The sequence below is a fragment of the Mercenaria mercenaria genome, chromosome 15 (genome assembly GCF_021730395.1).
Source record: "Mercenaria mercenaria strain notata chromosome 15, MADL_Memer_1, whole genome shotgun sequence".
In the NCBI taxonomy this organism is placed as follows: domain Eukaryota; kingdom Metazoa; phylum Mollusca; class Bivalvia; order Venerida; family Veneridae; genus Mercenaria; species Mercenaria mercenaria.
Window position 1 is genome coordinate 21,225,781 of NC_069375.1, and position 27,329 is coordinate 21,253,109.

The 27,329-nt window shown below is 37.1% G+C and overlaps 1 protein-coding gene across 3 annotated transcripts in view; it reads left to right on the forward strand.

Annotated features, from left to right (window-relative positions):
• LOC123547602 (hamartin-like) overlaps positions 1-27,329 on the forward strand; it is a 56,063-nt gene that overhangs the window by 2,395 nt on the left and 26,339 nt on the right. For all 3 annotated transcript variants that reach the window (XM_053524746.1, XM_053524747.1, XM_053524745.1), the window contains exons 2-12: positions 1,220-1,375; positions 8,810-8,913; positions 11,028-11,180; positions 11,749-11,893; positions 12,360-12,517; positions 13,785-13,858; positions 14,501-14,673; positions 17,131-17,298; positions 18,248-18,330; positions 21,467-21,893; positions 23,860-24,000. In XM_053524746.1, the coding sequence (XP_053380721.1) occupies positions 1,228-1,375; positions 8,810-8,913; positions 11,028-11,180; positions 11,749-11,893; positions 12,360-12,517; positions 13,785-13,858; positions 14,501-14,673; positions 17,131-17,298; positions 18,248-18,330; positions 21,467-21,893; positions 23,860-24,000 (1,774 nt within the window). In that variant the 5' untranslated portion in view covers positions 1,220-1,227. The remainder of the gene's footprint in view (positions 1-1,219; positions 1,376-8,809; positions 8,914-11,027; positions 11,181-11,748; positions 11,894-12,359; positions 12,518-13,784; positions 13,859-14,500; positions 14,674-17,130; positions 17,299-18,247; positions 18,331-21,466; positions 21,894-23,859; positions 24,001-27,329) is intronic.

Below are 27,329 nucleotides of genomic sequence, written 5' to 3' on the forward strand. Positions count from 1 at the left end.
ACCATAAATGTGACCTACTGACCTACCTTCTTAACACTTCAGTATCAGTTTGACATTTGAAACATGTAGTTTTATTACTCAGGTGAGCGATCCAGGGTCATCATGACCCTCTTGTTTAAGATATTGCCATAAGATTTAGACCACATGTACAGTTTTGAACACAAATCTCAAAACTGACTTTCAGTGACCATGATTTTGACCTACTGACCTACTTTCTTCTTTTTAAGGTATAGTGCATTTTAATCGACTGGTTGGGTGGGGTTTCGTGACGGTCCACTGCATTATTGTGCAGGATATGTAGTATATTCGGCAACTTGATTTCTTATTCACTGGCCATCTACCTTACACTGTAACCACTGTAGCTCTACCTATTTTACTTGTTTTTTTTTAGATTACCATTTTTTTGCATAAGCCAGAGATTAACTCCGCCCCGCCAGGTCGAATAAAACGCAGTATACAGCAGTGAAATTTGGAGATCTTGATATACAGTTTTGCACAACATTTTTTTGTGCATCTGTGTACATTTTCTCCCTGTACAATATACAAATGCAATGGATCATATTTTCAATACTCCTGTTCCTCTGACAATAAGCTGCTGTCACCTTAGTGATAAGTCTTGTTGTTATATATGTAGCTTTGATTTTTTTATGTAACTTAAATTCTGCACATTGAAAGCAAAAATCTACGTCTTATTCTTACCAATATTTCACTTGTTGTGATGGAACTCCCTCCACAAAAAAAAGTGAAAAAAAAAATGAATTTAAATGTTGAACACTACAATTTCATAATATTATTACTTTTCTAAAGTCATAATGTTTTTCTAAGACCTTCAGCCTTTCAGCTTTGAAGACAAAATATGTTGGGTTTTTTTTGTTTGATAAATCAACTTTTTTAGAATCTTGATGAATTTCTATAGACCCAAAAACGTTCCCTGTGCACCTTTTCAGTAGTTAAGCATGAGATTTCTTTTACTTTTTAAATAAAAAGTTTTTTAACTTTATTTTATTGGAATGGCAGTTACATTGGATACAAAAACAGCTTTCAGCTTCATATATAAAGGACTGTAAAACATTTACAAAGCCTAAAGTAATGTCACCTGTGCACCTTTCTTTACATTCATCAATTTTTCAGCATTATTGTAATATGTGGTGGAATTCTTAGAAAATGATGTGACAGTGGACTGCTTAAAATGTAGCATTAATTGTCGCTTATATTTCAGATTTAATTATGGCAAGTAATGTGGTAGATGTGAAACAGATAGATGTGAAGTCAGGTCTGTTGTCATTGTCACCAGAGGTTTTCTCCTTGCTAGAGTCCCAGGAGACACAAGTCTGTGAGGGAATTAAAACATTGATCCAAGAAAACCTCTCCTCGAGTAAGTATAGTCACTGTGGTTTCAGTCATACTTTTAGAAATACATATAACCTGTACATGTGTGAACGGAATGTTATTAAAAAAAAAAAAAGCAGCATTTCCATTAAATTTCGGAAATAAACTTTGATTTTGCAATTTTCACAAAAGGAAAAATTCATTTTTGTCGAGCCCGCTAGCGGAAGCGAAGACATAGTTGTCCAAAAGGCTGTTCGGTGTATGTGTGTGCGTCCGTCCGGATTTGTTTGTCCAGACCATAACTTTGACATGCATGGAGCAATCTCGTTTATATTTGGCATGAATGTTAACCTCAGTGAGACGGAGTGTCATGCGCAAACCGCAGATTCCTATCTCAAAGGTCAAGGTCACACTTGGAGGTCAAAGGTTAAATTCAGACGGGCTCGACATGTTGCCCGTGGGCATCTAGTTTACCATAAATAGGATATTATTCAAGATATTTGAAATTTTTTGAAAGTTAATTCTTCTAAACTATCAACTTTAATAATTTACTGATTTGTGACTCGATATTTTATAGATGTTGCAACCTGTTTAAAAATTTTGACACTGTACAATGTTGTGATATATATTTGATGCATTTCAATCACTCCTTTAGTTGATAGACAAATGAATAAAATCTTTTGTAAGACTATTTGTTTAAGGAAGTATGGTTTGTACCTAGCCTGATGTTACAGTATTTGTCACTTTATTAGCTCGGCTGTTCGAAGAATAAGTAGAGCTGTCCTACTCACCAGGAGGTTGGTGTCACCTTGGTTAAGTTTTTCGTACCAGTCCACATATTGACAAAGCCTTTTGAGATAAAGCTTTGAAACTTTCAATACTTGTGTACCATCACCAGTTTTAGGCAAGAGTACATTACTCCATCAAGGATTTTGGCTGAATTATGGCCCCTTTTAACTCTGTGAACAATTCTGGCTGAATTATGGCCCTTTTTGGACTTGGAAATTGGTACAATTTTTCGTACAAGTCCAAGTTTTGTCAAAATTATTTGACATGCGGCTTTGAAACTTTGAACACTTGTTTAACTTTATCATCACGATTTCCATCTATAGGCAAGAGTACATAACTCTGTCAACTATTTTGGCTGAATTATGACACTTTTTGAACTTTGAAGTTGGTTCAGTTTTCGTACAAGTCTATGTTTTGTTAAAACTTTGAACACTTGTTTATCATCATGATCTCCATCTGTAGGCAAGAGTACATAACTGTCTAGTATTTTGGCTGTATTATGGCCCTTTTTGGACATGGAAATCAGTTAAATTTTTCATACCAGTCCATATTTTGCCTAACAAGTTTGTCATATGCGTTTGAAACTTTGACCACTTGTTTACCATCATAGTCTACATATATAGGCAAGACAAGGACTTTAGCTCAGTTATGGCCCTTTTTTGACATAGAAATTGAATAAGTCTCACATACCATTCCATATTTTGTCTAAACTGTTTGATATATGGCTTTGAAACTTTGAACACTTGCTTACCATCATGGTCACACATTGCCATACAGTGCAAGACTTATATCCAAATCCACAAATACAGGTACATTGTTTGTCTTATCAGTTTTTCTTCTTTTGTCTGAAAATCTCTGGTTATATTTTGACTCCATACTTCCATCCATTATTCGAATGGTCGAGCGCGCTGTCAAAAGACAGCTCTTGTTTTACCCCCGACAACAAAGTTGTAAGGGTGGGTATACTGGTTTCAGGTTGTCTGTCTGTCTGTCTGTCCGTAGACGCAATCTTGTGCGCACCATATCTCCTTATCCCCTTGACACAGTTTAATGAAACTTCACACAAGTGATCAGTAACAACAGTAGTTGTGCATGGGGCATGTTAGGTTCTTTTAGAAAAAAAATTTGCAGAGTTATGGGACTTTGTTTTTTTGTTACTATACTATATACTTAGACACAATCTTGTGCGCACCATCTCTCCTCATCCCCTTGACACAATTTAATGAAACTTCACACAAGTGATTAGTACCAACAGTAGTTGTGCATGGGGCATGTTAGGTTCTTATAGAAAAAAAATTTGCAGAGTTATGGGACTTCGTTTTTTTGTTACTATACTATATACATAGACACAATCTTGTGTGCACCATCTCTCCTCATCCCCTTGACACAGTTTAATGAAACTTCACACAAGTGATCAGTAACAACAGTAGTTGTGCATGGGGCATGTTAGGTTCTTTCAGAAAAATTTTTTGCAGAGTTATGGGACTTTGTTTTTTTGTTACTATACTATATACATAGACACAATCTTGTGCGCACCATCTCTCCTCATCCCCTTGACACAATTTAATGAAACTTCACACAAGTGATCAGTAACAACAGTAGTTGTGCATGGGGCATGTTAGGTTCTTTCAGCGACAAAAATTGCAGTTATGGGACTTTGTTTCTTGTTAACATATTATGTACATACAGTCTGCATATGCAATCTTGTGCGTGCCTAATCTACCAAACCCTTGCACACAATTTAATGAAACTTCATGCAAGTGATCAGTACCAACCCTAGTTGTGCATGGTGCATGTTACATTCTTTTAGATAAATATTCTGCATAGTTATGGGACTTTGTTTTTTGTTACTATACTGTATACATACAGTCTATATACATGCAGTCCACATAATTATGCAATCTTGTGTGCATCAAATTGCAATGTACTGTGTCAGTGCATGCGGGGGGGTACATTCATCATCCTTAGTGATAGCTCTAGTTTTTTTCGTACCAGTTCATATTTTGTTTCAACTGTTTGACATATGGTTTTGAAACTTTTATCACTTGTTATTATAAAAGTCTCTATCTGTATGCAAGAGTACATAACTCTGTGAACAATTCTGGCTGAATTATGGCCCTTTTTGGGCTTGGAAATTGGTTCAGATTTCGTACAAGTCCATGTTTAGTAAAAACTAATTGACAATGTCACATGTGGCTTTAAAACTTTGAACACTTGTTTATTATATTAGTCTCTACCTGTAGGCAAGAGTACATAACTATGTGAAGTATTTTGGCTGAGTTTTTGCCCTTTTTGGACTTGGAAATTGGTTCAGATTTCGTACAAGTACATGTTTTGTCAAAACTTTTTTGACATGTGGCATTGAAGCTTTGAACAATCGTCATGATCTTCATTGGTAGGCAAGAGTACATAACTCAAGTATTTTGGCTGAATTATGGCCCTTCTCTAAATATCTCTGGTAATATTTTGTACCCATACTTCCATCAATTATTCGAATAGTGGAACACGCTGTCAACAGACAGCTCTTGTTCTTTTAAGTGTAACACTATCTGTCATTGTTCTTTTAGCTAAATAAGCATGGCCAGTACACAGTCTGGTGTTACACTATTTGTCATTGTTCTTTCGGCTAAGGATGCATGGCTGGTACACAGTCTGGTGTAACACTTTTTACCTCTACTATTCAAAGAATAGTCTAGCTATTCTACTTACCCCGGCGCCGGCGTCACACTTTGGTTAAAGTTTTGCATGCAAGTACATATGGCTATTATTTAAAAGCATATAGCTTTGAAACTTATTTTTTCTTTTTCTAGGTCAATTACCAACCTCACTGGGTCAAGCCCATAACTCTGACATGTATTTTGGCCAAATTATGCCCCTTTTGGACTTAGAAAATCCTGGTTAAAGTTTTGAATGCAAGTTTCTATTTCCAAAACTAAGGAAGATATTGAATTGAAACTTTACAATCATGTGTCTTCGAGGTCATAAAGCTAGGTGATAGCATCAAGAACCATAACTCTGACATGCATTTTGGCCAAATTATGCCCTCTTTTGGACTTAGAAAATTCTGGTTTAAGTTTTGCGTGCAAGTACATATAGCTATCATTTAAAGGCATATAGCTTTGAAACTTTTTTTTTTTTTTTAGGTCAATTACCAACCTCACTGGGTCAAGTCCCATAACTCTGACATGTGTGGTGCTCAAATATGCCCCCTTTTGGACTTAGAAAATCCTGGTTAAAGTTTTACATGCAAGTAACTATATCCAAAACTAATACAGATAATGAATTGAAACTTCACATGTGTCTTCGGGGTCATAAAACTAGGTGATAGCATCAAGAGCCATAACTCTGATATGCATTTTGGCCAAATTATGCCCCCTTTGGACTTAGAAAATTCTGGTTAAAGTTTTACATGCAGGTTATTATCTCCAAAACTCATGCAGATATTGAATTGAAACTTCACAAGTGTCTTCGGGGGCATAAAACTAGGTGATAGCATCAAGAGCCATAACTCTGAAATGCATTTTGACCAAATTATGCCCCCTTTTGGACTTAGAAATTCTTGGTTAAAGTTTTGCATTCAAGTACATATAGCTACTACTTAAAGGCATATAGCTCTGTAACTTATTTTTTTCTTTTCTAGGTCAATTACCAACTTCACTGGGTCAAGTCCAATAACTCTGACATGTATTTTTTGGCAAATTATGCCTCCTTCTGGACTTAGAAAATCCTGGTTAAAGTTTTGCATGAAAGTTACTGTCTCCAAATCAAATGCGGATATTGAATTGAAACTTTACTGTATCTTCAGGGTTATAAAACTAGGTTACAGCATCAACTCCCATAACTCTGACATGAATTTTGGCCAAGTTATGTCCCCAGTGAACTTAAAACTTCTGGTTGAAGTTTTGCATGCAGTTTACTATCTCCAAAACTAATGCAGATACTGGATTGAAATTCTATAGATACTCTAACTTTAAGGGTAATATTCCTGCTTCTGGGACAACAATTTGAATAGTCAAGCATTTGCTGTCTTATGGACAGCACTTGTTTTCATTGCTCTTTCAGCCAAGTAAGCATAGCTGGTACACAGTCTGGTGTTACACTATTTGTCATTGTTCTTTTAGCTAAGGAAGCATGGCTTGTACATAGTATGGTGTTACACTATTTGTCATTGCTCTTTAAGCTGAGGATGCATGGCTGGTACACAGTCTGGTGTAACACTATTTGTCATTGCTCTTTCAGCTAAGGAAGCATGGCTGGTACACAGTCTGGTGTTCACTATTTGTCATTGCTCTTTCAGCTAAGGAAGCGTAGCTGGTACACAGTCTGGTGTTACACTATTTGTCATTGCTCTTTCAGCTAAGGAAGGGTGGGTGGTACATAGTCTAGTGTAACACTATTTGTCATTGCTCTTTAAGCTAAGGAAGCATGGCTGGTACACAGTCTAATGTAACACTATTTGTCATTGCTCTTTCTGCTAAGGAAGCATGGCTGGTACACAGTCTGGTGTTACACTGTTTGTCATCGCTATTTCAGCTAAGGATGCACGGCTGGTACACAGTCTGGTGTTACACTGTTTGTCATTGCTCTTTCAGCTAAGGAAGCACGGCTGGTGCACAGTCTGATGTAACACTATTTGTCATTGCTCTTTCAGCTAAGGAAACACGGCTGGTGCACAGTCTGGTGTTACACTATTTGTCATTGCTGTTTAAGCTAAGGATGCATGGCTGGTACACAGTCTGGTGTAACACTGTTTGTCATTGCTGTTTAAGCTAAGGATGCATGGCTAGTACACAGGCTGGTGTTACACTATTTGTCATTGCTGTTTAAGTTAAGAAAGTATGGCTGGTACACAGTCTGGTGCTAAGGAAGCATGGTTGGTACACAGTCTGGTGTAACACTATTTGTCATTATTCTTTCAGCTAAGGAAGCATGGCTGGTACACAGTCTGGTGTAACACTATTTGTCATTGCTCTTTCAGCTAAGGAAGCATGGCTGGTACACAGTCTGGTGTAACACTATTTGTCATTGTTCTTTAAGCTAAGGAAGCATAGCTGGTACACAGTCTGGTGTAACACTATTTGTTATTGCTGTTTCAGCTAAGGAAGCATGGCTGGTACACAGTCTGGTGTAACACTATTTGTCATTGTTCTTTCAGCTAAGGAAGCATGGCTGGTACACAGTCTGGTGTAACACTATTTGTCATTGCTCTTTCAGCTAAGGAAGCATGGCTGGTACACAGTCTGGTGTAACACTATTTGTCATTGCTCTTTCAGCTAAGGAAGCATGGCTGGTACACAGTCTGGTGTAACACTATTTGTCATTACTGTATAAGCTAAGGAAGCATAGCTGGTACACAGTCTGGTGTAGCACTATTTGTCATTGCTCTTTCAGCTAAGAAAGCATGGCTGGTACACAGTCTGGTGTAACACTATTTGTCATTGCTCTCTTCTCAGCTAAGGAAGCATGGCTGGTACACAGTCTGGTGTAACACTATTTGTCATTGCTCTTTCAGCTAAGAAGAGCATGGCTGGTACACAGTTGGTGTAACACTATTTGTCTTGCTCTTTCAGCTAAGGAAGCATGGCTGGTACACAGTCTGGTGTAACACTATTTGTCATTGCTCTTTCAGCTAAGGAAGCATGGCTGGTACACAGTCTGGTGTAACACTATTTGTCATTGCTCTTTCAGCTAAGGAAGCATGGCTGGTACACAGTCTGGTGTAACACTGTTTGTCATTACTGTATAAGCTAAGGAAGCATGGCTGGTACACAGTCTGGTGTAACACTATTTGTCATTACTGTATAAGCTAAGGAAGCACGGCTGGTACACAGTCTGGTGTTGCACTATTTGTCATTACTGTATAAGCTAAGGAAACACGGCTGGTACACAGTCTGGTGTTACACTATTTGTCATTACTGTATAAGCTAAGGAAGCACGGCTGGTACACAGTCTGGTGTAACACTGTTTGTCATTACTGTATAAGCTAAGGAAGCACGGCTGGTACACAGTCTGGTGTAACAGTATTTGTCATTGCTGTATAAGCTAAGGAAACACGGCTGGTACCTAGTCTGGTGTAACACTGTTTGTCATTACTGTATAAGCTAAGGAAGCATGGCTGGTACACAGTCTGGTGTAACACTATTTGTCATTGCTCTTTCAGCTAAGGAAGCATGGCTGGTGCACAGTCTGGTGTAACACTATTTGTCATTGCTGTTTCAGCTAAGGAAGCATGGCTGGTACACAGTCTGGTGTAACACTATTTGTCATTACTGTATAAGCTAAGGAAGCATGGCTGGTGCACAGTCTGGTGTTACACTATTTGTCATTGCTCTTTCAGCTAAGGAAGCATGACTGGTACACAGTCTGGTGTAACACTATTTGTCATTGCTCTTTCAGCTAAGGAAGCATGGCTGGTGCACAGTCTGGTGTTACACTATTTGTCATTACTGTATAAGCTAAGGAAGCATGGCTGGTACACAGTCTGGTGTTACACTATTTGTCATTGCTGTTTCAGCTAAGGAAGCATGGCTGGTACACAGTCTGGTGTTACACTATTTGTCATTACTGTATAAGCTAAGGAAGCATGGCTGGTACACAGTCTGGTGTTACACTATTTGTCATTGCTGTTTAAGCTAAGGAAGCATGGCTGGTACACAGTCTGGTGTAACACTATTTGTCATTGCTGTTTCAGCTAAGGAAGCATGGCTGGTACACAGTCTGGTAGACTACTATTACCTGACCCAGTCTTACAGTGTTGTTGGTATTTTGTGTTTGGTCCAGGAACCTCAAGATAAGGTAAATCAAAATCATCATTATGCCCCCCTTCAAAGAAGGAGGGGTATATTGTTTTGCAGATGTCAGTCGGTCGGTCTGTCAGTCGGTACATAGACCAATCTGGTTCCGGATGATAACTCAAGAACGCTTGGGCCTAGGATCATGAAAGTTGATAGCGAGGTTTGTGATCATGACCAGCAGATGACCCCTATTGATTTTGAGGTCAGTAGGTCAAAGATCAAGGTCACAGTGACCGGGAACAGTTTAAAGGTTTCTGGATGATAACTCAAGAATGCTTTGGCCTAGGATCGTGAAAGTTGATAGGGAGGTTGGTTATCTCCAGCAGATGACCCCTATTTATTTTGAGATCAGTAGGTCAAAGTTCAAGGTCGCAGTGACCAGGAACAGTAAAACGGTTTCCGGACGATAACTCAAGAACGCTTGGGCCTAGGATCAGGAAAATTGATAGGGAGGTTGGTCATGATCAGCAGATGACCCCTATTGATTTTGAGATCATTAGAGCAAAGTTCAAGGTCACATTGGCCAGGAAAAGTTAAACGGTTTCCGGATGATAACTCACAAACGCTTGGGCCAAGAATCATGAAAGTTGATAGAGATGTTAATCATGACCAGCAGATGACCCCTATAGATTTTGAGGTCAGTAGGTCAAAGGTCAAGGTTACATTGACCCGGAACAGTTAACCCCTTTCCGGACAATAACTTGAGAACGCTTGGGCCTAGGATCACAAAACTTAATAGGGAGGTTGATCATGACCAGCAGATGACCCCTGTTGATTTTGAGGTCAGTAGGTCAAAGGTCAAGGTCACTTTGAACCAGAACAGTAGAATCTTTGTTTACAGTGAGCAAATAATTTCTGTTTCTTGTGCAATTACTGAATGCATCAAGTGGGGCATTTCGTGTTCTACGAGCTCTTGTTTATTTTGAATTTAAGTTGTCATATCCACTAAAGTGAGCTAAAAAAGTCTATTATGAACAAAACCAATGATTTCTTGAGCTGAAAAAGTCTTTCAGAAAACTAAGTTTACAGTTGTTGAAATATGCATTCAAGTTTTATCAGCATATCTTTTGTGGCATTTCAGTTTTACTTGGCTTGGCTTTGATATACATGTACAGGAAATAAATCAGTTTGAATGTAATTATGTGAAGACTTTGGTGTGTTTTTGTACCACCCAACAACAAGTTGTAAGGGGGGGTATACTGGTTTCAGGTTGTCTGTCTGTCCGTCCATCTGTCTGTCCATAGACAGAATCTTGTTCGCACCAACTCTCCTCATCCCCTTGACACAATTTAATGAAACTTCACAAAAGTGATCTGTAATAACAGTAGTTGTGCATGGGGCAGGTTCTTTCAGAAAATAATTCTGCAGAGTAATGGGACTTTGTTTTTTGTTACTATACTGTATATATACAGTCTATATACATACAGTCTACATAATTATGCAATCTTGTGTGTGTCAAATTGCAATATACTACATGTTAGTGCATGCAGTGTGTGTGTGTGGGGGGGGGGGGGGGTGGAGGTACATTCATCACCTTTAGTGATAGCTCTAGTTTCAGTCAGTTTTGATTTCAGTACCATGTATTTGACTTTGGATAGATTTCTCAGTTCAGAAAGTGTAATAATATGCAGTGAAATTGTTCAGTTTTCTGGGCATGAAATGTCAAGGTAACAGTTTTGGTCAAAATGTTTTAATCATTGGGATATAAATTACTGGATTTCAACATTTTGAAGGTAACTGGAATAGGAAAATTATTTGTCAGAAAAATTAGTAAATCATGAATATTAATTTGATTTCATAGTGGGATGAATAGTAATGTAGTAATGATTTTACAGTGTACTGAGAAATGATTAATTTTTGTGGTGGACTTATTTTTTGTGGTTAAACAATTCAAAATATTATATCCCAACAGACAAGTAATACACTTACTTATTTTATGTTTGAAATTTTAAAACGGTTACCATGAATGCTTATCCCTAAGAAATAGCCGTTTTGGCCTAAACCATAGAATTGAATGTCCACAAAATGTAATCATTTGACAGTATCTGAAAACTGCTGCAACTTGCTGTTGCCAGATGTTGTTATATTATGTGTTGTTTTGTGTGTTGATTTCAGAATTTGCTAGAAAAGTTACATGATGGTATCAAGTCACAGGAACACCAGCTTGATGCTTTACAACTTCTCCTTCACATTGTATGTAAGCAACCTTCCTGGATTAACAAGATTGTCGGCCAGTCTGTTCTCAAGGTCATCATTAAGTGTCTCAAGGTTAGTATACTGGAAAATAAAAAATCATAGGGATTTATTGCTTGCTTTAATTGCCAGCTTTCTATGTCTGTAAAAATAAATACTAAAGTCTTAATGTATTTACATGTCTCACAAGTTTTTGTGTCCAAATTTGTGTCATGTACATGTCAAAAAGTAGTTCACCTGGAGTCATCAAACCTCTCAGGATTGTTATTCAGCATGTGAAGTTGTTCACCTGGTGTTTGATTGGGATATTATACTGCAAGACCAAGCTTATGACCCTTGACTTAGTATAAAATATGCCTATAGTGACCAAAGTGGGGACACCAATGTCCTATGGACACACATCTAGTTTTGATTTATGTTAATATCTGTATAAGTTACGTTAAGTTCTTCAAATACCTCATATCATTTTTTATTTTCAGTACATTTTTAATACTGGTCTTTCCGACTGATATTTTCAACCTGGCACACTTAGATAGTCACAGCCAGTTTTCATGATCATGTTCATGTTATATGAGACAAAAATATTTTTTGGTATTTTGATTAAAATAGGCTTTTATTCTGATGATATATTTTCGGTTGATAGGCAGAGACAAGTATTCCAGTACTGATGACAGCAGTTACCATAGTAACAGTCCTCTTACCCTCTATACCTACAAGTGTTGGACCTTACCTACCAGACATCTTTGAAATATTCAACAAACTAGCTTCATACACTGTCAAGAAACCACGTATGTATATAGTCTATCCATTGATACCCCTGCATGATTGGCTTTAAAAAATGATGTGCATCTGTTTTGTTTTAATATGTAAAAGAGCAAAATTTTATTAAATTTTATTATAGCATAAATATATTCATTTTACAGGATTACTACCTCATTCAATGGATCTGCATGTATCTTGCAGCTTTACAGGAAGCAGCTGATTTCTATATAGAAGAGAAAGTGTCTTTAGATAATGATGTCTGACAAAAACCTTGCCGCTAATAGGTCAGAATGTCATAATGCATAAGTTATAACTTACGTTTTAAAAAATTATGTATTTTGTGGTATTATAAAAATGCTTTTGTATGTCTATTTTCACAAATGTTTCTGGTCATGTCACAATGCCATTTCTAAGCTAAGTTAAGGGGACACAAAATATATTGACTATTGTGACATGGAATACATGTGTTAATTGTGAATACTTTGTTTTCAGCTGGAAACACACCAGATATATTTTACCTACATCTGCAGATAGCTGTGTACGCTCTGTTCCACCGCCTGTATGGCATGTTCCCATACACTTTCCTTGCTTATCTCAGACAGTATTATACCAAGAAGGAAAATATTGCAGTGTTTGATGAGGTCATTAAGGTAAGTTCTTGGTTTTGTGCTCCATAAAAATCAGAGGCCACTTCTGTCAATCTTGCAGTGAATTTCTCTTTCTTAGTCATGTTGACTTGTTTAAAACTGTAACAGGTTATTACATATTTGTGGAGATACACAATCACAAAATACATTTTTAAAATGCCAGTTATTTAGGATTTTCCTTGTGGTCCTACAGCTAAATTTTGTTTGCACTTGTGTTTTGTGGCCATGTTTGAATCTAATTGAATATGCCTTCAGTATTTTTGCAACATGATAAAAAGATTAAAAGCTGTATTATCTACTTTAAATTTATGATTACCAAAGAGTGAATACTTTTAAAGTAGTAGTAAACTGTTTTAAAAAGTAAAACATTTTTGCCACTGGTTATAGTAAGGATTTCTCATTTCAAAATGATTTTACAGTGTCTGTAGATTGATAGCAGTATTGATAATGGATCTCCTTAATGATATTTATGCATCCCTTTGAAGAAGAGGGGGATCCTAATTGTTTTGCTCATTGTTGGTTGGTCCGTCAGTTCATAGACAATTTGGTTTGTAATCAATATCTAGAAAAGGCTTGGTCTTACAGTAATTAATGTTCAAAGGATGACTGTCTGCAGTCAGTAGATAACCTTTATTATTTTAGGGGTCAGTAGGTGAAATGTCAAGGCCACACTGATTTTATTACTGAATGCTTCAGGCTCCACACTTCATTGGATTATTGACTGTGGTCATTAGGTGACCCCGATGTGTTAGGGGTCAGTAGGTCAGGATCACAGCGTACAAAGTTATGTATATAGTTGCTTCCAACTGACCATCATGGAGGGCATATGTGTTGTACAAACATAACTTGTTACTAAGTGAGCAGCTTGCCAGATAAAAGTAAAGTTGTATTTTCTTCAAAGACCAGCTGCAAAACTGTTGTCTATCATATTGCAAGATATAAAAAAGAGAAAGATATACAGCATCCAGGATTTAAGTAAAATACTGCCACATTTAATGGGATATCAATATTTGAGGCTGTATGTCTCCTAATTCTTTGTGGCACACCTTTTGTTCATTACATATAGAGTAGATGCTCCATGGTGTTTATAACAAATTAAGATGTCACCATTTATAACTTCATTCTTTTAAAAATACCTGAAATTTTACTTGATCCATATTGTCAAAATGTAAAGAAAAATATATGTGCCTCTATTAAATTAGATCATGTATATCTAGTTCCTACATGACTTTTATAAACGTTTTAGTGGATAAATATCTTATATATTCAGTGTATGTTGGAGAGAGTAAGACTGCATCCACTGTTGATAACTGGCAGCAGGGATCAAGAAACCTCCACACAAAGGTAATTACAATTGTTTAATTCTTCAGGTGTAGGTACATTAAACACCACATATTTCATTGCAAGTACTAAATTCTTCAAGTCTAGTTACATTGCCTTACACATGTTATATCCTTCATGTCTAGGTATTTGAAACACCTCATATTGCATTGCTAAGGTTAGATAGGTTATTGAAACACCCCACATTTGATTACCAGAACATAATAACAGTTATGATGCTCCTGTGAAGTGAGACTAAACTACATGACAGCTTCAGAAAATCTATTATCTCACAATTTTTTGTTGAACAAACTCCCATATTACTTATTAATATAGCAGGATCACTGCTATTTCTTTGTTCTGCATAAATTAAAATATGATGTATGTACTGTGATATAGGTACATCCATGTCCACGTGGTTAGTGTAGCTCATAGATATTTGCCTCCTGCAGTCAAGGCTTTCAAGCTATGGAAGAGATGTAGAGTTTTTTTTCATCTCAGGAAGCCATAAACCTGACTTATGGAAGGTCAATGGTTCTACCCAGGCGTCAGTGCCTGGCCTTGCCCGAAATAAAGCTTAGATGGGCTCTTGGGGTCTTCATCCTTCATATATGGATGGCGAGTTGCCATGTAAGTTAAATTTAACAGTTTCTGTAATGTATGAAGGTGGCGACATATGGAGACCCACGATGTTGTTGTAGAATGTAACAAGATGTCCCTGGATCCTGTGGAAGGTACATGGGAGGAGCTACATTGTCCAATCGTAGCTTCAAGATACTTGAGTGACAGGCCAGCAACCAATCAGGAGAGACAAAGACATACAGTACCTCCACTTACATGTATGTTTTGATTTTTCAATTAGAGTAGCCTGCAGCTGCTGATTTTATGCTTGTTTTGGTTCATTCACTGTTGTAAAATTTATGTGTATCTAATTTTTGACTGACATTTTGACTTTTATTTGATGAGACCGTTAGTAATTTTCAGTATAAACATGTACTGGTAGATGTAGAGCCAAAGTTGTAAAGATGGCTTGGGCCTGTATTCATCAAGTCTAAAAATTATTCAAAGGCTTTAAAAATTATTTTTTTCATTTTGCTGCATCAGAAATTAGCATCGATTATGTTAAAGCTTGGCACGAATGTGTATTCTACTGCTACAGGCAGTAGAGCAAGAGTTTGTCAGTATAGATTTTGCTCTAGGCAAAGTTATGGTCAATTTGAATATTTCCCATTCTTATGTCTAAGGTTCAGAGTGTGAACATTAATGAATATTGGCCCAGCATTATATGTGTTCCATCTGTTGAAAGACATTGTCATAATATATAAAGGTGGTTCATAGGATTTTGCCTTGAAAATGGATTTGATCAAAACATTGACATCTGATCATTTACACTTACTTATGACCACTAAGTAGGCATAGGAGATAGAGATCAATATAATTGCACCTTTACTAATCCTACCAGGTGTTCTGTATTACAAAAGTGCTTCTATTGTGACATTTTGATACAAGCAAAACTGTATTATCTGCAGTATTAATTACTTACTGGTATTTCATTTTATTATTGGCTTGTTAAAAGTTAATTTTTTACCATATTTAAGTTGACAGAATCATAGGAACCATGTTTGAGTGGTAAATCAAACACAAATGATTAAATCCTAAATGTTTTTGTTGTGTAAAAAAGTATAATATTGTGTCTAAAACAGTTTTCATTTTCCACTCAGTTGTGTAATTGCAAGGGAAGTAAACTAAAAGATATCTCTGCTTATAAGTACTAGCCCAAGGCAAGTGTTGTCATTCTTTGTGGATCACAACTTTAAATTAAAAATTAAAACTTCTGTTATTGATATTAACAAAACTATCATAAACTTCACATTTGTGAAATCATTTTTGGTTATTAGCTCATCTGATTTTTTGAAAAAAAATGATGAGTTATTGTCATCACTTGAGCGGTTGTCGGCGTCGGCGTCTGTGTCGGCGTTGCTTGGTTAAGTTTTATGTTTAGGTCAGCTTTTCTCCTAAACTATCAAAGCTATTGCTTTGAAACTTGGAATACTTGTTCACCATCATAAGCTGACCCTGTATAGCAAGAAACATAACTCCATCTTGCTTTTTGCAAGATTTATGGCCCCTTTTGTACTTAGAAAATATCAGATTTCTTGGTTAAGTTTTATGTTTAGGTCAACTTTTCTCCTAAACTATCAAAGCTTTTGCTTTGAAACTTGGAATACTTGTTCACCATCATAAGCAGACCCTGTACATCAAGAAACATAACTCCATCTTGCTTTTTGCAAGAATTATTGCCCCTTTTGGACTTAGAAAATCAGTTTTCTTGGTTAAGTTTTATGTTTGGGTCAGCTTTTATCCTAAACTATCAAAACTATTCCTTTAAAACTTGCAACACTTGTTCACCATCATAAGGTGACCCTGTACAGCAAGAAACATAACTCCATCCTGCTTTTTGCAAGATTTATGGCCCCTTTTGGACTTAGAAAATATCAGATTTCTTGGTTAAGTTTTATGCTTAGGTCAACTGTTTCTCTTAAACCATCAAAGCTATTGCTTTAAAACTTGCAACACTTGTTCACCATCATAAGCTGACCTGGTACAGCAAGCAACATAACTCCATCCTGCATTTTGCAATAATTATTGCCCCTTTTGGACTTAGAAAAATCATTTTCTTGGTTGAATATTATGTTTAAGTCAACTTTTCTCATAAACTATCAAAGCTATTGCTTTAAAACTTGCAACAGTTTTTCACCATCATAAGTGGACACTGTACATCAAGAAACATAACTCTATCCTGCTTTTTGCAAGAATGATGGCCCTTTTTAGACTTAGAAAATCATGGGTAGGACAATATTGCTATTATACAAAAAAAATCAGATGAGGGTCAGCACCCGCAAGGCGGTGCTCTTGTTTCAAGGACTTGGAAATAAATTTCTAGACTTTATTTAATGTATAATTATCATTGAAAATTTTAGGGTCTATCTCTACACTAAGCACTTAATATATGTTAGATTTTCACTGGAGGTATTTTTAGGGATCTAACTGCATGTAATGGGTCTTTTTGTTCCTTAAATGAATGTCCAACAGAATGTAGGAAGTGAAAAATGTCATCAAAGGTTGCTTAAATGTGAAACAGACTTATGAGGTTGTGACTAATCTGGATTATTTGATGCATTCTACCAAATTAAAAAGCATTCTTCAAATGGTAAGGTATACCATGTTGTTGCATTTGGATCTTTATTCAGTAAATGCAACAACACAGACAAAATAATCAACATTTTTGTTTGTAGTGCCTTCAGTATCTGTGGCAACATTGGCCCATCACGAGACCAGTCAAGGAATTCAAGCACAGGACACATTTTGGAGCCCATCAGAAGTTATTGGGCTGTCAACCCCACCAGCAACCCCAGCCGTTAGCAGTCTGGAAACATCCACAGGGAGTGTTACAACACAATATGGTAATTTGTACATTTTATGAAAATTCGGTGCTGTTAACTCAACATATTATACATTTTATTGAATGGCTTGCTATCAGTCATCAAAACTATTGTTTGAGATCAGAGGGCCAATAGTTCTGATTAAGTGACTATTGACTGGCAAGTATTTTATTACATGACATCAGAAATAAGTTTTCATAATTTTTTTTCTTTAATAACTGACTTAAGCCCAGCAAAATTTAGTGTTTAACTATATGCCAGTCATTGGTACAACATTTTGACTGATTATTTACATTAGGAGTCATGTTGAAAATTCTTTAGATTAGCCATAGATATATGGACAAACTCGAGCCTTAAATACTTTAGGCCAGTCGGTAGCATAAACAATTGACTGGCAGTTTTTATAAGGAGTCATATAATATTTGTTAAATCATAAAATGAAACTGGCCTTAAACACTCATAAGAATGTAGAGTAAATCTAAACCTTTTGATAAACAACTGAGATCATGTTTATCAATAAAGATACTTTTCTTTTCACTTTGTTTAACCCTTAGCCTGCTAAATTTCTATAATGGACTAGTCCATCATTCAATTTGGGCAATACCATTTATTATTCGAAGGGGTGTTTACTGAAAATTTACTGACTGAATAGCGAACAGTGCAGACCATGATCAGACTGCACGGATGTGCAGGCTGATCTTGGTCTGCACTGGTCGCAAAGGCAGAATTACTGCCGCCAGCAGGCAAAGGGTTAAGGGTAATACATGATTTCACACAAAAAAGCTAGTAAAGATTCACTTGTTCATATTTTCTCCTTTTCTTCTGTTAAGCTAGACTGGATTCACAAAATCAACTATATTTTTGTTAAATTGCTGTTTTGATACAGAATGTTTTTACAAACAGAAATTCAATTTACATCGGATTTTGTAATGCTTCTCTTGTCATCTAGATTGGTATTATTTGTTCACAGTGAGTCCAGCAGTAATCCTGAATGCAGGAACACCAATGAACACCCCAAGAGAGACCCCACCCATCAGTGAAGAACATGATAGGGTATATATCTTACATGCCATCATTTACTGAACATTTCAACTCAACTTTATCCATTCAGTTATTAATTTATGTTGTGCTTACATATTGAGAATCTTTAAATTTGTGAAAATACAGAATTTAGACAGAAGATGAACTTTTGTAAGTTTTGCTCGACTATTCACAGAATAGTCCGAGCTATTCTACTCACCCTGGTGTCAGCGTCAGCGTCCCACCTTGGTCAAAGTTTTGCATGCAAGAACATATAGCCATCATTTAAAGGCATATAGCTTTGAAACTCCTTTTTCCTTTTTTCTAGGTCAATTACCAACCTCACTCAGTCAAGTCCCATAACTCTGACATGTATTTTGGCCAAATTATGTCCCCTTTTGGACTTAAAGTTTTGCATGCCTGTTTATATCTCCAAAACAAATGCATATATTGAATTGAAACCTCACTTTTGTCTTTAGGGTTATAAAACTAGGTGATAGCATCAAGTTCCTTAACTCTGACATGCATTCTGGCCAAATTACTCCCCGTTTTGAACTTCTGGTTGAAGTTTTGCTTGCATATTACTGGTACTATCTCAAAAAATAATGCAAATATTGAATTAAAACTTCACACGTTTCGTCAGGTTTAAAAAAAACTAGATGATAGCATCAAGTCCTGTAACTCTGACATATAGTTTGCCAATTATGTCCCCTTTTGGACTTATATTTTTAGCATTTAGGGAAATTTTGCTGCATCCTGGACAACAATTCGAGTAGTCGAGCATTGGCTGTCTTACGGACAGCTCGTGTTATGTAACCAAGGGTGAATAATATATTGTACATCATTTAGATTTTAAAACATGTTTTTATGCATACCTTAACTGTTCTGCAAGAGCAAAAGTTGATAATAGAGAAGGTAATTAAATTTAATAACATTTCTTAAATTATTTCAGAAATATTTCCCTATCTGTGCTGTATTTGATTTGGTAGTAATCTCTGTCCTTTTTATGGAAGAATGAATACTTCAGAGCGTCAATAATGGCTATTTTTGCATTGTATGAAAAATTCGATTGTATATAACTTTATATAATTTGCACTGCTTTTATTAGCTCACCTGTCACAAAGTGACAAGGTGAGCTTTTGTGATCGCGCGGTGTCCGTCGTCCGTGCGTCAGTGCGTCCGTGCGTCCGTAAACTTTTGCTTGTGACCACTCTAGAGGTCACATTTTTCATGGGATCTTTATGAAAGTTGGTCAGAATGTTCATCTTGATGATATCTAGGTCAAGTTCGAAACTGGGTCACGTACCATCAAAAACTAGGTCAGTAGGTCTAAAAATAGAAAAACCTTGTGACCTCTCTAGAGGCCATATATTTCACAAGATCTTCATGAAAACTGGTCAGAATGTTCACCTTGATAATATCTAGGTCAAGTTCGAAACTGGGTCACGTGCCTTCAAAAACTAGGTCAGTAGGTCTAAAAATAGAAAAACCTTGTGACCTCTCTAGAGGCCATATATTTCACAAGATCTTCATGAAAATTGGTCAGAACGTTCACCTTGATGATATCTAGGTCAAGTTCGAAACTGGGTCACGTGCCTTCAAAAACTAGGTCAGTAGGTCAAATAGTAGAAAAACCTTGTGACTGCTCTAAAGGCCATATTTTTCATGGGATCTGTATGAAAGTTGGTCTGAATGTTCATCTTGATGATATCTAGGTCAAGTTCGAAACTGGGTAACGTGCGGTCAAAAACTAGGTCAGTAGGTCTAAAAATAGAAAAACCTTGTGACCTCTCTAGAGGCCATATATTTCATGAGATCTTATTGGTCAGAATGTTCATCTTGATGATATCTAGGTCAAGTTCGAAAGTGGGTCACGTGCCATCAAAAACTAGGTCAGTAGGTCAAATAATAGAAAAACCTTGTGACCTCTCTAGAGGCCATATTTTTCATGGGATCTGTATGAAAGTTGGTCTGAATGTTTATCTTGATGATATCTAGGTCAAGTTCGAAACTGGATTACGTGCGGTCAAAAACTAGGTCAGTAGGTCTAAAAATAGAAAAACCTTGTGACCTCTCTAGAGGCCATATATTTCATGAGATCTTCATGAAATTTGGTCAGAATGTTCATCTTGATAATATCTAGGTCAAGTTCGAAAGTGGTTCACGTGCCTTCAAAAACTAGGTCAGTAGGTCAAATAATAGAAAAACCTTGTGACCTCTCTAAAGGCCATATTTTTCATGGGATCTGTATGAAAATTGGTCTGAATGTTCATCTTGATGATATCTAGGTCACATTCGAAACTGGGTCAACTGCGGTCAAAAACTAGGTCAGTAGGTCTAAAAATAGAAAAACCTTGTGACCTCTCTAGAGGCCATACTTGTGAATGGATCTTCATGAAAATTGGCCAGAATGTTCACCTTGATGATATCTAGGTCAAGTTTGAAACTGGGTCACGTGCCTTAAAAAACTAGGTCAGTAGGTCAAATAATAAAAAAAACCTTGTGACCTCTCTAGAGGCCATACTTTTCATGGGATCTGTATGAAAGTTGGTCTGAATGTTCATCTTGATGATATCTAGGTCAAGTTTGAAACTGGGTCAACTGCGGTAAAAAACTAGGTCAGTAGGTCTAAAATTATTAAAATCTTTTGACCTCTCTAGAGGCCATATTTTTCAATAGATCTTCATGAAAATTGATCTGAATGTTCACCTTGATGATATCTAGGTCAGTTTCGAAACCGGGTCACGTGCGGTCAAAAACTAGGCCAGTAGGTATAAAAATAGAAAAAACCTTGTGACCTCTCTAGAGGCCATATTTTTCACGAGATCTTCAAATTCACTTGAAAATTAGTGAGAATGTTCACCTTGATGATATCTAGGTAAAGTTCAAACCAGGTCAATAGGTCAAATAATAGAAAAACCTTGTTACCTCTCTAGAGACCATATTTTTCAATGGATCTTCATGAAAATTGGTCAGAATTTTTATCTTGATAATACCTAGGTCAAGTTCAAAACTAGGTCACTATGTCAAATAATAGAAAAAACGACGTCATACTCAAAACTGGGTCATGTGGGAAGAGGTGAGCGATTCAGGACCATCATGGTCCTCTTGTTGTGACTTCTTCGAATAACACTGAGTTACACTAAAAACCAGTTTTGTTTCATTGTAGCATGTTGGCCGTACAAGTAGCCGAGGTACTGCGCCACTCAAGCCTGTTGATCCTAAAAGACTGAGTTCAGAGTTTCCTTTATCCCAGACAGTACCCCTGTTGACCCCTTCAAGTCACGCCTCGAGCGTGCCTCCCTCACCTCTGAAGGCTGAGTTCACTAACACACCACCACTTGGAGTTAAGACACTTCCTGTCATCAATGCTGCCAGGGAACTACAGTTTGATCATGATCACCTGGAAGACAAATCTGTAGGTCACATGACCAAAATAAACCAATCACAGGTTGAGTTTTCTAAACATGTTGTAAAGCCAGAGCCCTTTGAGATAAGACCCCCAAGGAAAATTTCTGAAGGTCAGATGAGTACAGACAGACAGAACACACCCAACAGAAGTGGGTCAGCTACCATGTTTGAAGACAGTCTTAAAGGTACAAGCAAAAACATTGGTTACATTCATAAAAGATAAAGAAAAACAGAGTGTAGAAATGTCAAAATATGCCTAACTGAAGGCATAAATATAGCACATTGATCATTTTCATTATGAGTACGAGCAAAATATAAATAGACTATAGGCAAATGATTAGTTCTTTAGATAAGACTTTCAAATGGTAAGAAAGTTAAATGCTATGAAGAAAACTGCACATTTTGTAGTTATATTGGCTGTATGTAATGTTTTTAAGCATTGAAGTATCAATATTCATCCATTAACAGTTTACATTGAAACCTCTAAAGGGCAAACAATTCTCTACAAAGGAAGATAATATTTTTCATTTTTCATAAAGTTCTGAACAGATTAAATATTAAATGGCAGCAGCATCGTTACAACAAACACTAATCTTCCCAGCATGGTTCACTATAGAGAGGTAATGTTTTTAGCTCACCTGTCACATAGTGACAAGGTGAGCTTTTGTGATCGCGCAGCGTCCGGCGTCCGTCGTGCATGCGTGCGTGCGTAAACTTTTGCTTGTGACCACTCTAGAGGTCACATTTTTCATGGGATCTTTATGCAAGTTGGTGAGAATGTTCATCTTGATGATATCTAGGTCAAGTTCGAAACTGGGTCACATGCGATCAAAAACTAGGTCAGTAGGTCAAATAATAGAAAATCCTTGTGACCTCTCTAGAGGCCATATTTTTCAATGGATCTTCATGAAAATTGGTCAGAATGTTCACCTTGATAATATCTAGGTCAAGTTTGAAACTGGGTCAACTGTGGTCAAAAACTAGGTCAGTAGGTCAAATAATAGAAAATCCTTGTGACCTCTCTAGAGGTCATATTTTTCATGGGATCTGCATGAAAATTTGTCAGAATTTTTATCTTTATGATATCTAGGCCAAGTTCGAAACTGGGTCACGTCCGATCCAAAATTAGGTCAGTAGGTCAAATAATAGAAAAACCTTGTGACCTCTCTAGTGGTCATATTTTTCATGGGATCTGCATGAAAATTGGCCAGAATGTTCATCTTGATGATATCTAGGTCAAGTTAGAAACTTGGTCACGTCCGATCCAAAACTAGGTCAGTAGGTCAAATAATAGAAAAACCTTGTGACCTCTGTAGAGGCCATATTTATTATGGGATCTGCATGAAAATTGGTCAGAACGTTCATCTTGATGATATCTAGGTCAAGTTCGAAACTGGGTCATGTCCGGTCCAAAACTAGGTCAGTAGGTCTAAAAATAGAAAATCCTTGTGACCTCCCTAGAGGCCATATTTTTCAATGGATCTTCATGAAAATTGGTCAGAGTGTTCACCTTGATGACATCTAAGTCGTGTTTGAAACTGGGTCACGTGCGGTCCAAAACTAGGTCATTAGGTCAGATAATAGAAAAACCTTATGACCTCTGTAGAGGTCATATTTTTCATGGGATCTGCATGAAAATTGGTCAGAGTGTTCATCTTGATGATATCTAGATTTAGTTCGAAACTGGGTTACGTGCGATCAAAAACTAGGTCAGTAGATCAGATAATAGAAAAACCTTGTGACCTCTGTAGAGGCCATATTTTTCATGGGATCTGCATGAAAGTTGGTCTGAATGTTCATCTTGATGATATCTAGGTCAAGATTGAAACTGGATCAACTGCGTTCAAAAACTAGGTCACTAGGTCTAAACATAGAAAAACCTTGTGACCTCTCTAGAGGCCATATTTTTCAGTGGATTTTCATGAAAATTGGTGAGAATGTTCACCTTGATGATATCTAGGTCAAGTTCAGAACTAGTTCACATGAGCTCTAAAACTAGGTCACTATGTCAAATAATAGAAAAACCGACGTCATACTCAGTTCATGTGGGGACAGGTGAGCGATTCAGGACCATCATGGTCCTCTTGTTGTTGATGTACCTTACCTGTGGCAGGTATATTGTCAGCAGCTAATTTTTTATCTTCTTTTTAGAGAGTAGCCAAGAAGCAGGGGAGAGCACTGAGAAAGTAAGAACTAGATCAGATAGGTCAGCAGCTGTTAAGACAGATACTGTATCCGTAGATACAATCTCACAGGTGATTGAGGAGTTAGAAAGTCAACCTAGTCATGATGGTAAGTCATGCAGGGAAACCTTGCTTCATTTAATTGTGTTGTTTGAGAAAAGTAGATGCATTGTTTCACCCATACTTTCCATTACAAGGTTTTTCCTTGATTTATTTTTAGCTCACCTGTCACAAAGTGACAAGGTGAGCTTTTGTGATCGCGTGGCGTCTGTCGTCCGTCCGTGCGTAAACTTTTGCTTGTGACCACTATAGAGGTCACATTTTTCATGGAATCTTTATGAAAGTTGGTCAGAATGTTCATCTTGATGATATCTAGGTCAAGTTCGAAACTGGGTCACGTGGGATCAAAAACTAGGTCAGTAGGTCTAAAAATAGAAAAACCTTGTGACCTCTCTAGAGGACATATTTTTCATGAGATCTTCATGTATATTGGTCAGAATGTTCACCTTGATGATATCTAGGTCAAGTTCGAAACTGGGTCACGTGCCTTCAAAAACTAGGTCAGTAGGTCTAAAAATAGAAAAACCTTGTAACCTCTCTAGAGGCCATATTTTTCATGAGATCTTCATGAATATTGGTCAGAATGTTCACCTTGATGATATCTAGGTCAAGTTCGAAACTGTCACGCGTGATCAAAACTAGGTCAGTAGGTCTAAAAATAGAAAAACCTTATGACTTCTCTAGAGGCCATATTTTTCACGAGATCTTCATGAAAATTGGTGAGAATGTTGACGTTGATGATATCTAGGTCAAGTTCGAAACTGGGTCACGTGGGGTCAAAAACTAGATCAGTAGATCTAGAAATAGAAAAACCTTGTGACCTCTCTAGAGGCCATATTTTTCATGATATCTTCATGAATATTGGTCAGAATGTTCACCTTGATGATATCTAGGTCAAGTTCAAAACTGGGTTACGTGGGTCAAAAACTAGGTCAAAGTAGGTCATAAAATAGAAAAACCTTGTGACCTCTCTGGAGGCCATATTTCTCAACGGATCTTCATGAAAATTGGTCAGAATGTTCATCTTGATGATATCTAGGTCAAGTTTGAAACTGGGTCATGTGCCATCAAAAACTAGGTCAGTAGGTCTAAAAATAGAAAAACTTTGTGACCTCTCTAGAGGCCATATTTTTCATGGGATCTTTATGAAAATTGGTCAGAATGTTCATCTTGATAATATCTAGGTCAAGTCGAAACTGGGTCACGTGCGGTCAATACTAGGTCAGTAGATCTAAAAATAGAAAAACATTGTGACCTCTTTAGAGGCCATATTTTTCAAGAGATCTTCATGAAAATTGGTCAGAATGTTCACCTTGATGATATCTAGGTCAAGTTTGAAACTGGTCACGTGGGTTCAAAAACTAGGTCAGTAGGTCTAAAAATAGAAAACCTTGTGACCTCTCTAGAGGCCATATTTCTCATGGATCTTCATGAAAATTAGTCAGAATGTTCACCTGATGATATCTAGGTCAAGTTTGAAACTGGGTCACGTGTGGTCAAAAACTAGGTCAGTAGGTCTGAAAATAGAAAACTTTGTGACCTATCTACAGGCCATATTTTTCATGGATCTTTATGAAAATTGGTCAGAATGTTCACCTTGATGAATCTAGGTCAAGTTCGAAACTGGTTGACATGCGGTCAAAACTAGGTCAGTAGGTCTAAAAATGAAGATAAAACCTTGTGATGTCTCTAGAGGCCATATTTCTCAACGATCTTCATGAAAATTGGCGAGAAAGTTCAGCTTGATGATATCTAGGTCAAGTTCGTAACTGGGTCATGTGCGGTCAAAAACTAGGTCAGTAGGTCGAAAAATAGAAAAACCTTGTAACCTCTCTAGAGGCCATATTTTTCACCATATCTTCATGAAAATTGGTGAGAATGTTCACCTTGATATCTAGGTCAATTTTAAAAGTGGGTCATGTGCCTTCAAAAACTAGGTCATTAGGTCAAATAATAGAAAAACCTTGTGACCTCTCTAGAGGTCATATTTTTCAATGGATCTTCATGAAAATTGGTCAGAATTTTTTATCTTGATGATATCTAGGTCACATGTGCTCAAAAACTAGGTCACTATGTCAAATAATAGAAATAACGACGTCATACTCAGTTCAACACTGGGTCATGTGGGGATAGGTGAGCGATTCAGGACCATCATGGTCCTCTTGTTGAATTTATGACAATACCATTGATATTATACATCATTCTAGAGAAATCCGAGCCTTTTAAGTTTTCAAATGATCTTGTTTAGTTTTGAATTTATCATCAAAACCTGATTCAAATGGGGTATTTTCCATTGTAAATTTCAGCCTTTTGCTTTTTTAGACCAGTTTGAACTATTTGTGAGTGGATTGTAAAACATTCAGGATATTTCAGTCTGCATAAAAACAACATTTCTATGTATAAAGTTTGTATTTTTATGCCCCCGAAGGGAGGCATATAGTTTTTGAACTGTCAGTCTGTCTGTCTGTCAGTCTGTCCGCAATTTTCGTGTCCGGTCCATATCTTTGTCATCGATGGATGGATGGATTTTCAAATAACTTGGCATGAATGTGTACCACAATAAGACAACGTGTTGCGCGCAAGACCCAGGTTCGTAGCTCAAAGGTCAAGGTCACACTTAGACGTTAAAGGATAGTGCATTGATGGGCGTGTCCGGTCCATATCTTTGTCGTCCATGGATGGATTTTCAAATAACTTGGCATGAATGTGTACCACAGTAAGACGATGTGTCGCGCGCAAGACCCAGGTCCGTAGTTCAAAGGCCAAGGTCACACTTAGACGTTAAAGGATAGTGCATTTATGGGCGTGTCCGGTCCATATCTTTGTCATCCATGGATGGATTTTCAAATAACTTGGCATGAATGTGTACCACAGTAAGACAATGTGTCTTGCGCAAGACCCAGGTCCGTAGCTCAAAGGTCAAGGTCACAGACTTTAAAGGGTAGTGCATTGATGGGCGTGTCCAGTCCATATCTTTGTCATCCATGAATGGATTTTCAAGTAACTACGCATAAATGTGTGGCACAATAAGATGATGTGTCGTGCGCAAGACCTAGGTCTGTAGCTCAAAGGTCAAGGTCTCACTTAGACGTTAAAGGTCATATTTCATGATAGTGCATTGTTGGACGTGTCCGGTCCATATCTTTGTCATTCATGCATGGATTTTTAAATAACTACGCATGAATGTGTGACACAGTAAGACGACGTGTCGCGCGCAAGACCCAGCTCCGTAGGTCAAAGGTCCTAAACTCTAACATCGGCCATAACTATTCATTCAAAGTGCCATCGGGGGTATGTGTCATCCTATGGAGACAGCTCTTGTTTCTCTTCATATTGAGCCTTTGCTGGACTTTTACAATTGGGAAAATACATTTTTGG